At 39.1% G+C, this 15572-nt stretch overlaps 1 protein-coding gene across 4 annotated transcripts in view; it reads left to right on the top strand.

Moving 5' to 3' along the window:
• Btbd7 (BTB domain containing 7) overlaps positions 1-15572 on the top strand; it is a 102723-nt gene that overhangs the window by 29652 nt on the left and 57499 nt on the right. For all 4 annotated transcript variants that reach the window (XM_036205839.1, XM_036205840.1, XM_036205841.1 and 1 more), the window contains exons 2-3: positions 12457-12644; positions 14115-15194. In XM_036205839.1, coding sequence (XP_036061732.1) covers positions 12563-12644; positions 14115-15194 — 1162 coding nt within the window. In that variant the 5' untranslated portion in view covers positions 12457-12562. The remainder of the gene's footprint in view (positions 1-12456; positions 12645-14114; positions 15195-15572) is intronic.

Raw genomic sequence — 15572 nt, 5'->3', positions numbered from 1 at the left:
TATGAAAAACCTTATCTCAAATAAAAGGTGGAAGGCACTAAGGTATGATACCTGAGATTGACCTCTAGTCTCCATACACACGTATGCACACATGTATACACACCACTCACACAAACACACCATGATTGGTCCATTTAACTTCAGGTGAGTGATAAAATACAAACTTTAGCAGCATAAAAATAGAAGACTAAAAATAACAATGTAGTGGATGTGGAAAGCATAAGACACAGCATTACCCTTCAGAAAGACTGTTTGGAATGAAGGCTTTTGAGATGCCTTCCTGTTAGGAGGGGATGCACACAAGATTAGAATTTCTATCCCTGGCATCTAGTCTTGGCTTTCCCATTTTACTCCCTTTAACTTTGAGTAAGATAGTTGTAATAGTCATGTTGTAATAGTCATTTTAATTGTCAGCTTGACACAATCTCAAATGACCTTAGAAGAGAGTCTCAGTGAGAGACTGTCTAGATCAATTTAGCCTGTGGGCATGTCTGCGAGGTATTATCTTGATTGTAGTAACTGATGAGGAAATACCTAACCTAAAAGTGGGCAATGTATCATTTCCTGGGTTTGAGTTGTATAAGAACAAAGGAAGCAAGCTGAGCAATAAGTGTGCATGCATTCATTTTCTTTCTGTCTTGACTGGATATAAGCAACTGCTTCAAGTTCCTGTCTTAATTTCCCAACAGTGATGAAACTGTATCCGGAATAGTAAGCCAGATAGATCCTTTCTCCCTTAAAGATGCTCTTGTCAAGATATATCACAGCAACAAAATCAACATTAGATTAACAGTTTAACCTCCACCTTAACATGTTCATTCAGAGAATGAAAAGTGGTGCCTGTGTTAGGATTCTGTACATGCACAGCTCGGGGTCCTGTGTCTTACATCTTACATCATCAGTGGGTGCTGGTGATTCCATACCCACTGCATGGTCACGCCATCCCTGCCTTAAAAAGCCAGACACGGACCCCCCCCCCACCCCCCCACCCCCCCCACCCCCCCACCCCCCCACCCCCCCCCCCCGCTCGCGCGCTCTCTCGCTCTCTCGCGCTCTCTCTCTCTCTGTGTGTTCTCTCTCTGCTCCCACCATCTTCCTTTCTGTCCAGGCCTGGCTCTCCCTCCTATCCCCTCTTCCTTTCTAATAAAGCTCTTCATAACTCTGGTAGTCGTGGCTGTGGCCCGTGACTTTCTGCCGGTAACCAGTGCCGTTTATCATAACCATCAGCCTGTTCTGTCTACATGGTGAACTTGTTTTGAAAAGTAAATGCATGAAAAAGCTCTTTGAAAATTCTGCATCCCTATTCTGTTGTGTAATAATCCCATTACAGTCATGAAAAGAAATTTTAAGTTGGAGAGATTTAAAAAAAAAAAAAAAAAACACGAATCTTCTCTATTAATGTTTTCATTTTCTGTGTGGCATAAAATACATAATTACTATTCTAACCAGTTTTAAGTATATAGTTTATGACATTAATGTTATGCCCAGATCTCGGGGACCCCAAAAAGACCACCACAGAGACCGAATCCCATATGTAAAAGCAAAGAGCCCTTACTTCAAGCTCCGGGGCTTGGTCCCTCTGTCTGTCTGGTGCAATTGTGAGAGCAGAGAGCCCTGAGCTTAGGTGGGGCAGAGTTTTTAATCATAGCAGAGGTTGGGGTGAGAGGATTTCTAGGGTTCAGGACTCTGGTTGGCTGACAATTGTCTAGGGGTATCTATATAACAAAAATAGGTGTGTGCTAGACTCCAGGGACATCTAGCCACCCTATCTAATGATTGGAATGTTTGGGATGTCCAGTACTTCCTCATCCCAGGGTGGATCCCTGGCTGGTATCAGCTTAAGGCTTTTACTGAATCTGGGTGTTGCCTGCCAGTAAGCCTGCCACAGAAGCTGTGTCTAGACCCCTAAGCCTGTCATGGCTGCTGTGTGGACAAGCTGTTTGGGGGCCCCTCCACAATTAAATAACTGATAGTTGTGCAGACATTACCACCATCCATCTCGAAAGCACCCTCATTTTCTACAAATGAAAGTCTGCTCATGGCCAGGCGGTGGTGGCGCACGCCTTTAATCCCAGCACTTGGGAGGCAGAGTCAGGCAGATCTCTGTGAGTTCGAGGCCAGCCTGGGCTACCAAGTGAGTTCCAGGAAAGGCAAAAAGCTACACAGGGAAACCTTGTCTCAAAAAAAGAAAGTCTGTTCATTAAACCCTAGCTTCACAAACTCTGGCAACCACTATTCTAGTTTCTGTCTTTGAATTTTATTATGCTTCATATAAGTATAATCATTCCCTGTTTGTCCTTTTGTGATGGGTTTCCTTTCACTTACCACAATGCTTTCATTTTATCAATGCTTTAGCATGGGGCAGAATTTCCTTTTTAAAAATTGAGGGTTGGGGATTTAGCTCAGTGGTAGAGCAGTTGCCTAGCAAGTCAAGTGCAAGGCCCTGGGTTCGGTCCTCAGTTCTTGGGGGGGGGGGGGAGATAATAATTGAAAAAGCTTAGTGCAGCCAGATGTAGTGGCACATGGTAGATCTATGTGAGTTCAAGACCAGCCTTGTCTTAGTAAGTTTCATGCTGTCCAAGGCTACATAATGAGACCCTTTCTTTAAAAAAAAAAAAAAAGAAAGAAAGAAAAGAAAAAGAAAAAACATGAATTTCTGAGGATTGAGCCCAAGGCCTCACACAAAATGAGATGAACACTTAGCTCTATCACAAGACTTTTCATTACATAAAAAGTATTCTATGTATGTATCACATTTTGTCTCTCCATTCACTCATTACTGGACACTTGAGTTGCTTTCACCCTTGGCTGTTACGAAGAGTGTTGCTGTGCACATAGGAACATAATTTGGAGTAGATTTTCACAAGTAAGATTGCTGGATCAAATAATAATTCTGTGTTTACTACTTGAGGAAGCTGTGCTTTTAAAACTAATGGTCACTTATGTATTTGAAACATCCAAGTAGTCACATTTGTGCTGTTTGTGCACTGATCCATGAGTCCTTTCTTTTCCTGAAAATGTTTTTCTAAGAGGTTTAAGACTATGAACAAGGAATATGGTTCCAAAGAAACAATTTTGGGTCCCGCATGCCTTTAATCACAGCACTTGGGAGGCAGAGCCAGGTGGATATCTGTGAGTTCGAGGCCAGTCTGGTCTAAAAAGCGAGTTCCAGGAAAGGTGCAAAGCTACACAGAGAAACCCTGTCTCAGAAAAACCAAAAAAAAAAAAAAAAAAGAAACAAACAAACAAACAGTTTTGGAGCTTCAAAGACTAACTTGTGATTACCTGTCAGTACGTCTTTTAAAAACTTAATCAATTGTTTTCGAGACTAAGTGAAGGAATGGCCCTCATGAAATTTATATTATAGTGCATAGAACAATTAGGAAGAAAAAAAGTTTATGTTAATATTTCAAGTGAAGAAAAATATATTGAAAAGAAGGGATAGGTTATGATGAGATATAATGTTATTTTATAGGACTAATAAATTAGCCTTCTCTGAGAAAGGGGCATTTTAGCAAAACTTTAGTAAGAGTATGAACTGGTGGGAAAGTGTTCCAGACAAAGGGAATATGGTAAGACTGATGAGTGCTCTTTTGGGAGACATGTTGGTAATCAAATGTCTGTCTCAGCCAGTCTCCAGTCCCATATGAAGAGGCCAGTAGAAAAAATAAACCACAAGAAAACTGAAGACAGGTAGTGAGGAGCAAGATGCTGCAAGGTATGTTGTTTTGTTCTGGGTGTTATTTCTTGGCATATGGACATATGTAGTACATCCAAAGGTATATTATTTTCTATTCAGAGAAGGCAGTAATGAGACAACTAATCAAGAGAATCTAGGTTTCCAAAAGTGAAAACCTATAAAATCCTTATCTGGGAGGCTGGAGAGGTGGCTCAGAAGTTAAGAGCACTGGCTGATCTTCCAGAGGTCCTGAGTTCAATGCTCAGCAACCACATGGTAGCTCACAACCATCTGTAATGAGATCTGGTATCTCTCTCTACCGGTGTTCAGGCAAACATTTCAGGCAGAACACTGCATACATAATAAATAAATATTTTTTTTAAAAAAAAAAAACCCTTATCTGATAAAATAACTATAATAGCCAAATAAGTGACTAATATTGAACATGAAATTAATACAAGTATGGTTCAGGCACATGCAGATCTCATAACAGCCTGTGTTTCACTGGGTGATGTACTAAAATGAAGTTATGTCAGAAATGGCTTTGAGTTTCAAGAAATGAATACCATTGCATCTTAGACTCTTTGTGTATCTGGTTTTAAACTATTATTTATAAATAAATAGTCAAAAGTAAATGTTATCCTGGGAGAATACTATGTTAAATATGTTTACCTTTAGAAACTGAAACATTAATATTGGGAAACTTTAATTTTTTTGAGATAGGATTTCCCTTCATAGCTCAGACTAGTCTTGACCTCACAGTTTTCTGGTCTTGCTCTCCACCCAAGACCTGTGATTACATGTATCTGCCACAATGTTTAGCTTCCCACTCACTGTATCTGCTATAACAAGTAGTTAGCATAAGAGCAGTAAGGAAGAGGAAAAACTTAAAGATAGTTCCAATAATGCTGATGAGGTTAAGAATTTTCTCTGGTGGAACTGGAGAGATGGCCCAGTGGATAAGAGCACTTACTACTCTTGCAGAGGACTTAGGTTCAGTTCCAGTACCCATGTAATAGCTCATAACCATCCTTAACTCAACTTCCAGGAGGTTCACTACCCTTTTCTGACCTCTTTGGGCACCAGACATGCATGTGGTTCACATGCATATACATAGGCAAGACATACATACACATAAAAATAAGTAAACTTTAAAAAAAAAAAAAAAAAAAGAATTTCTGATGTTTCCACCTCTTACTTTTCCTAACAGGCCTTATTAGTGTCTCTGCCAGAGACTCTTTAATACCTAAAGTTTCACAAAAGTGGTCACCATCCACCCCATAAATACTAGAACCACTATACACAAGATTTACTTTAACTGTTGACTTGAGAGGGAAAAGAAACTTAAGAACGACTCTTCATTTGTCATGCAGAACTTTCTGTAGATAACTGGTGCTCTGGTGGACAGGTGGAAGCTCGGGATCCTGGGATGGCCATTATTAAGCAAGCTGTTGTATAGAGATTGCAGTTCCTTTTCACTGAAAACTTAAGTAATAACCTCCCACCCCATGTTTATTTGGATTCTCTTAGCTTCAATATGTGAGTAAATTTGAGTTTTAGTACAAAATTATATCCAACTCTTAATCATTATCACATTCCCATTTCAAAGAATTTAAAATGCCATTCACATGACTATTCCCTTTATGATCCATCCATCAGCTTGGAACTTGAACTGTCCTAATGGTGACTGCCCAGGCACCTTTGAATATCTGTCTTTGTGTTTCTGTTTTCTTCCCCATTTCATGCCATAATCTCAAACTTACTATCATCAGGTTTACATGCCAAGCTTGCTTGTTTAGAGACAGGTTCTCACTATATTGTCCTGGCGATCTTGGAACTGAACTCTGTAGACCAGTCTGTCCTCAGAAATCTGCCTGCCTCTGGCTCCCAAGTGCTGGGATTAAAGGCAGGTGCCGCCACTCTCCGCTGTGGTGCTGTTGTTTTGTTTGTTTGTTCGTTTTAAAGACAGAGTTACTATGTAGTCCTGGCTAGCCTGGAACTACTATTTATACCAGTCTATACCCTTATATTTTTAATAGTTATTAGCAGTTTGCTCTAAGAAAATCTAAATACCTAGTTTATAAGAATTTTTTTCACTTAAATTAAGTTCTTTTCAATGTTTTCTCTGAGGTCAGCTGCATTTCTTCCTGAAATCCTTTATAAGTTCACATGTGAACTCAGACTTCTCGTCACTTCTCTAAGTCATCTGGAGCTATTTTCTGTTCATTACTAAGCCAGCAGTAAAAGTCACTGTCCTTTAACTAGAACCAAGATTTCATTTGTTGAGGCAAATATATGACCTGCTCAAAGACAGTCAGTCATAAACAAATGTTACTTATGACATCATTACCTTATATGACAGTTGATTCAATAAGCTCTACAAGCTATCTTGCAGGGCTTCGTATTTGATTTCACTCTCTGCTTATAGCTCTTTTTTTTTCTTTTTTTCAGGAAACTCCCTGCTCCTTCCAGAGTCATTTCAGTGTGGGGAGTATGACTAGTAGGAGAGGCCAACACAGGATTTGGTATTGGGGGTAGTAATGGGGCCAAGGCCTCCTGCAGTGGCTACTGTAGGCATCACTATTCTGACTCAGACTGTCAACGATGACAATAAGGAGGCTAAACAAGCAGTGTATGGGGCCAGCTTTTACACTCTACCCACTTCCTAACACTCAATTCAGTAGAATTTCATTCTGAGGTTGTAGGTCTGGATAAATTATTTTGAATATAAACTGAGTAAAGCTTCCCAATCTTTACAGTGCAGCTAAGTCCATTTTTCACCTTCTGGGAATTGGTATCTAGCTTTAAATGCTGAATAAAGTAAAGTTTTTGAAACTACTTCAACATCTTCAACATACATTTCATCCTTTCCATATCCATGGTGCAAATCAAATGATCCCTCCAGTGACATTCCTCTTATGCTAGGCTGTTGTTGTAGTTTTCCAGCAGCACTATATATTTGCTTAATTCTTCAAACAACCTTGTGTGTAAGTGATATTGTGTAGCCGAAAGTTTCTCCAGTCCTACCCAGCCCGTGGTCAATCGGGACGAATCTCTCCCTCCCATGTCCCACAGCTGCTTGGTCCCAAGTAAACACACAGAGTCTTATATTATTTACAAACTGTATGGCCTAATGGTCAGGCTTGTTGTTAACTGACTCTTATAACAACGCAACCCATTTCTGTTAATCTATATGTTGCCACGTGGCTGGTGTTACTGGTCTGTTGGTATCTTGTTGCTCCTTGGTCAGTGGGCTGGGTCTCCTTTCTCCTTTCTTCTCCAATTCAAATGTCCTGCCTAACCTTATTCTGCCTCACTATTAGCCAAACAGCCTTCTTTACCAACCAATCAGCAACACATATTCACAGCATACAGAAAGACATCTCACAGCACTTCCCTTTTCTGTCTAATCAAAAAGGAAGATTTTAACTTTAACATAGTAAAATTACATATAATAAAACAGTTATCAAACAAGAATTACAGTATCTAATCTATTTGTACTTGGCAAAATTAAAGAAAACATTCTATCATCCATCTTATATTTGTTGAGTCCAAAGTTTTATATCTAATCTATCTATTATCACAACTAAGGAAAATTATAACTATCTAGTCTTCAACTATATCAAAAACCCCATAAGGATACAATATTACCTAAGTAAACAGGAAGTACATGGCAAGCAACTTCCATAATTCTAGAAATAACGGAGATACCTAGCTGTCTGGACAGTCATCCAAAGTTCCTCTGTAATGTTGGAGCATCTGTCTTCAGCCTACAGGCCTAGACTCTGGCATAGCTTTCAGTGAAGCAGGAAATTTTAAGGACTGTTCCACCCATTCTGGCAAAGTTCATCAGTCACTTCTTCCTATGTCCTGTAGAATGTCTGGCAATTTCCTCTGGAAAGCAGGAACCTGAAGAACCTTCTCATCTCGCAAAGTTCAGTGGTCACCTTCCTGTGGGTCCTTCCTGTCCAGTTTGTACAGCATACTGTCAAGCAGTCAAGCCAAGAGCACTTTTTTGCCCATTAGCTAACTTTTTCCATGAAGAAAGCAAACTCCATAATGAGTTTCTTTGATGCCTATCATCCTCTTTGAAGTAATAGGTACTGCCAGGAGCAGACATGTCTCATTGTCCAGAAAAGTAGAAATTCTTAAAACATTTTAAATACCATATTCTGAAGTTCTTTGAAGTGTTTGAAGATTACCTACCTAATTGAAATACACCTTTGTATACCTAAAAAACTTAACTAACATGACTACAAGCTTGATTATCATAGATTACTATTAATGTGTCTTTCATAATGTTTTACAATTTTAAATGAATTGCATAAACATAATACCTTAAACAAGGGTAGAAATATACAGAATAACAAAATTAACTTTAAATTTGTATCAATAAACTAAAATCCATAGCAATGTAAAACATTCCAAACAAGCTGTTGCTCTTTAAAAGTAGATTTAATAATCTACCCTCTTTTCCTATCATTTCTATATCATATTCCTTATTTGTTCTTTTAGAAAGAGATTGACTATGACAAATAACAATTTGTAACCAGCCCCTAAACAAAGACAAACATCCATAATCATTTTTTTTAGGGGTGGGGAAATGTGGGCATAGTCCTTTAGGCTACTTCCTGCTGATTAGGGGCACTTTTAATCTTATGGAGATCATGAGAAAATTAAGAATTATAGTTAAATATGGCTGTAGTAATCTGCAAGGCTGGATCATCTCAGTCAGTCGCTTTGAAGCTGTTTTGGATGTTGGATCATCTGGACCATGGCTGTCGTCATAGACTTTTCAGGGGGTCTCTTGGTTGATCAAACCATATTAGTCTGGAAGCAATCCACAGGATCTCATCTTCTGTGGAAACGAAAGCAGAACCTCTTTTCAAAGCAACATATCCTTAGACATAAATTTTGAAGTCAAGATACCTTTAAAATATACACATTGGTTTAACTTGGTAACCCCTACAGTTGAATGTTTCTCTGCAGTTAAAAATCCCCAAAACAATATAGTAATATGTAGTATCCAGATTCTTTGTGTAATTTCCATCTTTAGGTGGCTTAACTTTCATATTATTCTTTGAGGGGGGTGTCTTTGTTTTGTTTTGTTTTTGTTTTGTAGACAGGGTTTCTCTGTGTAGTTTTGGTGCCTATCCTGGATCTTGCTCTGTAGACCAGGCTGGCCTCAAACTCACAGAGATCCGCCTGGCTCTGCCTCCCGAGTGCTGGGATTACAGGTGTGCACCACCACCTCCTGGCTTCGTGTTACTCTTCTACTGTCTGTCTTCTGCTAAAAGCAGTAAAAAGTGTTTTGAGAGCTGCAATCAGCATTTTTTTTCCAGGCTGCATTTGGAAGTTCATTTCTTTGGTGATCTGTAGAGCAATAGGGCTCCTTTAGATCATGCTGAATACTTCTCTTCACAGTGTACCTTAACATTTGAAAGAACTGAAAAGTCCTGAGGTAAATAAACCTAGCTTTTTTTAACCCTGCATTTTCCAAATTTGGGGGAGAATCTTTGGAAATGTTAATTTAGACTTTGGTGGATGATGGGGAAAGAAGAGCTTGGTATATGTGTTAACTTTTTAAAATTCTCGTTCAATTGTTTATTCATTCTGTGTGAGATTTCCCACCCAGCTGACATATTTAAAATTCACATCTTTTGATTGGGATTGATCATGTTGAGGGTTAACAAAGGAATCTCCCAAAAATGGTGACTTTAGAAAAGGAACTTATTAGCAGCTCTCTTGGTTTGCTGTGTCTGTCATCTGGGCCTCCCCAGTCCCAAAAGCCCTCTAACCTTTCCTGCTACATCAGCCAGAAATTGGATTTTACCCTGTTGGCTGGAGAAGATATTTCCAAGGCTTGCCTGGAAAGAAAACAATCCCTGGGCTATTGAAATTCTGATTAATTAAGTAATAGCCAGGCAATGGTGGCGCATGCCTTTAATCCCAGCACTTGGGAGGGAGAGCCAGGCGGATTTCTGTGAATTTGAGGCCAGCCTGGTCTACAGAGGGAGATCCAGGATAGGCACCAAAACTACATAGAGAAACCCTGTCTCAAAAATAAAATAAGTAATAGGTACTACTGTGTACCATTTGGGATAGGTTGTTGGTTGCCCGAAAAGTAAGGAAATGCTTCCTTCAGAATTTTAAGAACAATTATAGCTTTAGTGTTAAATCTGCAAAGCCAGGATTACCCTGAGGATTTAGGACTGCTTTAGACAAGGGGTAGACTTCAGACTATATCTGATTCTGAGTCCTTCGCATTTCTTTCCAAGGCTTGTTTCAGTTTTGTAATAGAGCTCCTATAGGAGATAATGAGTTCATCTTCAAGGGTGCTTCCATTGATGAGGGCCTCACAGCAGAGACTTTGTCCCTGAATTTCAATGGTATTTCATTTTGGCTTCAAGGTCCTTCTGCCTCTGTTCTTAGGGAAGGAGTGATGGCCATTGATCTTTAGCTCAGCCAAAGGTACTTCCTTGGTACCTGCTACATACTCATTTATCCTGCATAACTGATGTTGTATGACCTACCTGTTGCTTTAATTATGTTCATAATAAAATTTAAATCTTTTTTCTTAAAAGGATGTTTTTAAAACGTTTATATATTAAACAGATTAATGTGACTCATTTACTTTATCTATCTATCTATCTATCTAGGGGGCAGGGTTTCTGTATGTTCTCTAGCGTGGTCTTAATTCCTATGCTTAAGGGATCTTCCCGTCTCAGCTTCTCATCTCAAGTAGATAGGACCACAGGTGTCCACCACAGAGCCCAGCAGTATTAGTGTCTTGAGCAAAGCACCTAAGATTCTCAGATGAAAATAATTCTTGTGTGTGTTAAAAGCAAAAGTAGTGGACTGTGTCCACTTCCACTGACACTTGTGTCTAGAAGCTAGTCTCATTTTTCTTGTATTTCAGAATAGTTCATGCCTTTGGCATGCTTTGTGTTGTGTCAGTGAAGTTTCTCAGTAGTCAGTAGAAGGCAAAAATCAAACAAACAAAAATAGAGCCAACATGACTTCAGGAATGAGTAAAGGAAGCAAGAATCAGCTTTAGCTCCTGAGCAGTACCATGTCATTGCACTCTTAGGAAGTGACCTGTCATTCTCACATCCATCTTTATGCCACACTCACAGCTCATCTTTGAAAGTTTTTGGATTTCCCAAGTATTTTGGTAGACTTGCTGTTGTATGATGTTTTTATTCAATATATAATTTTTTTTGTTGTTTTTTTTGTTTGTTTGTTTGTTTTTTGTTTTTTCGAGACAGGGTTTCTCTGTGTAGCTTTAGAGGCTGTCCTGCAATTTGCTTTGTAGCCCAGGCTAGCCTCGAACTCACAGAGATCCACCTGCCTCTGCTTCCCGAGTGCTGGAATTACAGGCGTGCACCACCACCGCCCGGCTAATTTTTTAATATATGTATTTCCTTGGCTGGCCTGGAGCTCACTATGTGGATCAGACTGGCCTCAAATTCATAGGGACCTACCTGCCTTAACCTCCCACATACTGGGATTAAAGGTGTGCACCACCACACCTAGCTTTAAATCTAAGTCTTTAATGAGTAAGAAGAGTGAGGTTAGACCTATAAATAAGGGTACAACTTTGGTTCATAGGACCTATTTCAGTTCAAAGAATGGTTAAAGTAGCTAGTAAATGGGGTTAGAAAGATGATGGCTTGATAGTTAAGAACATGCACAGTTCTTCCAGAAGACCTGAATTTGAGTCCCATCACCCATGTCAGGCAGCTCACAACCTCTTGTAACTCTGGGTCTTGGGGGATCCAGTGCCTCTGGCCTCCCCAGGCACCTGAACTCACATGCACACACACACACACACACACACACACACACACACACACACACACACACACATTTAAAAATAATAAAAATATTTTTTAGAAAATGGCTCATAGAATCTTGAAGCTTCGGTAAAGCTTAACCTGAAAACTAAGATTTCTTAGACTTACTTGTTTTGTTTTTTTTTTTTAAAGAACAATATAAACTTTATTTTATTTTTTGTTGTTTTAATTGTGATGTTAGAGATCCAACCCAGGACTTTGTGCACATATACAAGTACTCTACTACTGAGCTACTAAAAATGTAATGTCACCAAGCATCAAACTTTAGAAAACATTTGGTTATTCATGTGCGTATATAAGTGTGTCATTTGACTGCAGTTACTTCTGCTTTACCTAGTATCTGTATCTAGGTAAAAAAAATCTCCAGCCTTAACTGAACACTGTAACTAGATTTCCATATAAGTGTTTGTCAGAGTGTGTATGGACATATACATGGTGATGGCACACACCTTTAATCCCACAGGACTTGGGAGACAGAGGCAAGATCTTTGAGTTCAAGGCCAGCCTGTTCTACAGAGCAAATTTCAGGACAGCTAGGGCTATGCAGAGAAACCCTGTCTCAAAAAAACAAAATAAATAAATAAAAATAAAAAATGTATGTGTGGCCTAACCGTATATTATTTACAAAAAAAAATGCATTTTGTGGTAGCTTTTTAGATTTTATTTTTATTTTTATATGCAGTGTTGTTTTGCCTGCATGTATCTGTGAGAGGGTATTTGACTCTAGAGTTACAGACAGGTATAAGCTGCCATGTGAATGCTAAGAATTGAACCTGGGTCCTCTGGAAGAGCAAGCAGTGCTCATAACCGCTGAGCCATCTCTCTAGCCCAAGAGTTTTTTGTTTTTGTTTTTGTTTTTTTTTAATTGTTCGTTTAAAATAATTTAAAACAATAAATACTTTATCTTTTGTTTCCATCAAGAAATGGATGAAAAGAGGCTGCTGGATCCAGGGTTGAAGGTTCGTAAAGGCCTCTGGGATTACACTCTGAAGAACCAGCAGATGGAATGCCGGAGTGACTGAAGAAAATGGGTGCTAATGCATCTAACTATCCTCATTCATGCTCCCCACGGGTAGGGGGAAATTCACAGGCCCAGCAGACTTTCATAGGTAACTTTGCATTTCTAAATTTTATTTTCTATTGTGACTGTAAATAGGACTGTGTCAACAGTTATCTTTTTAGATGAAGAGTGCTGAGCCATAGAAAAATTATTATAGGTAATAATTCTGCGATATCTATGTTCCCTGCCCACCCCAATGTTAATCAGGCTTATTATAAATGCAGCCTTAGTGTGGTTGAAGAGAAAAACATTTCACAATTATAGACAATATTCTTAATTTGCAAACTGCCTCTCATTTACTAAAAATCCATGAGTGAGCCCTTAAGATAGTCCTTGATTACTAGAAAACCAAAGACATTTTTAAAAATTCAGATAAAATTTTGTTTCTATTTGTTGTTTTCTTCTTTCCTTCGTCCCTCCTTACCTTCCTTTTTATTAAAAATTGTTACAGAACACTTTAATCTGGTGGAAGTATTCATGGCACATAAAAGTCAGGACAATTTGTGAGAGTCAGTTCTTTCCTAATCCCCATGTCGGTACCAGGAATCAAACTCAGGACATCAGGTTTGGTGGCAAATGACTTCCCACTGAGCCATCTTTCTGGCCCTTTTAAAATAGATTTATTTTATTTTATTTTGCATATATATGGTGTATTATATGCATGGGTGTGCAGGTATAGTTGCCTGTGTGTACACAGGGAGGCAGACATTGACATCAGGTATCTTTTCTCAATTACACTCCACTTTATTTTACTTTTAAGATTTATTTTCTTTTATATGTATGTGTTTGTGCCTGAATATATGTTTGTGTGACAAGTGCCTGCAGAGTCCACAGAAGGATATTGGATCCTCTGGAACTAGAATTACAGGTGGCCATGAGCTGCCTGTTGGGGTTGCTGGGAACCCAATGCAGGACCTCTGTAAGAACAGCAGTTCTTTAACCACTGAGCCATATCTCTAGCTCCTCTACATACAGATGAGTCTGTCACTGAACCTGGAGCTCATCTTTTAGCTACAATAGTTGGCCTGTGGTCCCTAGGATCTGCTTGTCTCCAGCTTCCCAACACAATACCATTGTGTCTAGCTTTTATGTGTCTGATGGGTATCTGAACTTAGGTCTTCATGCTGGCAGAGCAAGCACTTTATCCACTGAGCCATTTCTCTGCTCCCTTCTCCAAACACATGCATGTACACACGTGCGTGTACACACACACACACACACACACACACACACACACACACACACATACCCTTGCACGCACACCCTTATAGGAGCTCTCCAGCCTAGGCGGTTTTCGTACTCTTGACCTCTAGCCTCAGCCTCTAAAGTGCTGGATTACAAGTCTGCCCCACATACCCAGCCCTCTTTCTTAATATAAAAATGAGTTATTTTCATTAATAAAAAACAATGTTCAGTTTATTTGAGTTGTATCAGAATGTGTTTATAAAAATTTTAGGCATGAAATAAAATGTTGAAATTGAATGTTAAGAAATTATGATTTGCTTAATTTTCTTCTTAGGAACATCATCCTATTCTCAGCAAGGCTATGGTTGTGAATCAAAGTTGTATAGCCTTGACCATGGCCATGAGAAACCACAAGACAAAAAAAAGAGAACCTCTGGCCTTGCCACCCTCAAAAAGAAATTTATTAAACGCCGAAAATCAAATAGATCGGCTGATCACGCCAAGCAGATGCGAGAACTCCTCTCTGGGTGGGATGTGAGAGACGTCAATGCACTAGTAGAAGAATATGAGGGAACTTCAGCCTTAAAGGAGCTTTCTCTGCAAGCCAGTTTGGCCAGACCAGAAGCCCGGACACTACAGAAGGATATGGCTGACCTTTATGAGTATAAGTACTGTACTGATGTGGACTTAATATTTCAAGAAACTTGTTTTCCTGTTCATCGTGCCATTTTGGCAGCAAGATGTCCCTTTTTTAAAACACTGCTTTCTTCCTCACCTGAGTATGGGGCAGAGATAATAATGGACATCAGTACAGCTGGTATTGATATGTCCATGTTTTCTGCTTTGTTACACTACCTTTACACGGGAGAATTTGGAGTGGAGGACTCAAGGTTTCAGAATGTCGATATCCTTGTTCAGCTTAGTGAAGAATTTGGAACACCAAATTCCCTTGATGTAGATATGCGTGGACTCTTTGATTACATGTGTTATTATGATGTCGTTCTTAGTTTTTCTTCAGACTCTGAACTAGTTGAAGCTTTTGGTGGAAATCAGAACTGTTTAGATGAAGAGCTCAAAGCCCACAAGGCTATTATTTCTGCACGGTCCCCATTTTTCCGAAATTTATTACAAAGGAGGATACGGACTGGTGAAGAAATCACAGACCGAACTTTGAGAACTCCCACAAGAATTATATTAGATGAGTCCATTATACCAAAAAAATATGCAAAAGTGATATTACACTGTATGTATACTGACGTGGTGGACCTCTCTGTTTTGCACTGTAGCCCTTCTGTGGGGAGTCTCAGTGAAGTTCAGGCTCTCGTTGCAGGGAAGCCAAACATGACCAGAGCAGAAGAAGCCATGGAACTTTACCACATAGCACTGTTCTTGGAATTTAACATGCTTGCACAAGGTATGAAATTCTGACTTTAAATTTTATTTCTAAAATTATATATTTGTCTATCAAATTAAAAACACAACTACTTTAATTCCTATCAGTGTCTAGAATATATAGGGTTAGTTTTTTTCTCAGTCTGTAATTAGGAATGCTGAGACAACTTCAGGGTCATATTAATGTAGCTCTTCATTTACTATTAAAATCAAATATTCAGTACTGATGATAAAGAATATTGTTGAGAGTGCAGCCTTGTTCTTGCATAATGTAAGATGATGGGTGTGGGGCTATGTGATGAGCCACCTACACCATCTCTGCTCTAACTTTGAACCCGCCCATTTCCCCAGATTTCAAGTTTAGATTCCTATATTTACATTTAACACCTTGTTGGTTCTT

Source organism: Onychomys torridus, chromosome 14, assembly GCF_903995425.1.
Source record: "Onychomys torridus chromosome 14, mOncTor1.1, whole genome shotgun sequence".
NCBI classification, from domain to species: Eukaryota; Metazoa; Chordata; class Mammalia; order Rodentia; family Cricetidae; genus Onychomys; species Onychomys torridus.
This window is presented reverse-complemented; position numbering and strand designations above follow the sequence as displayed.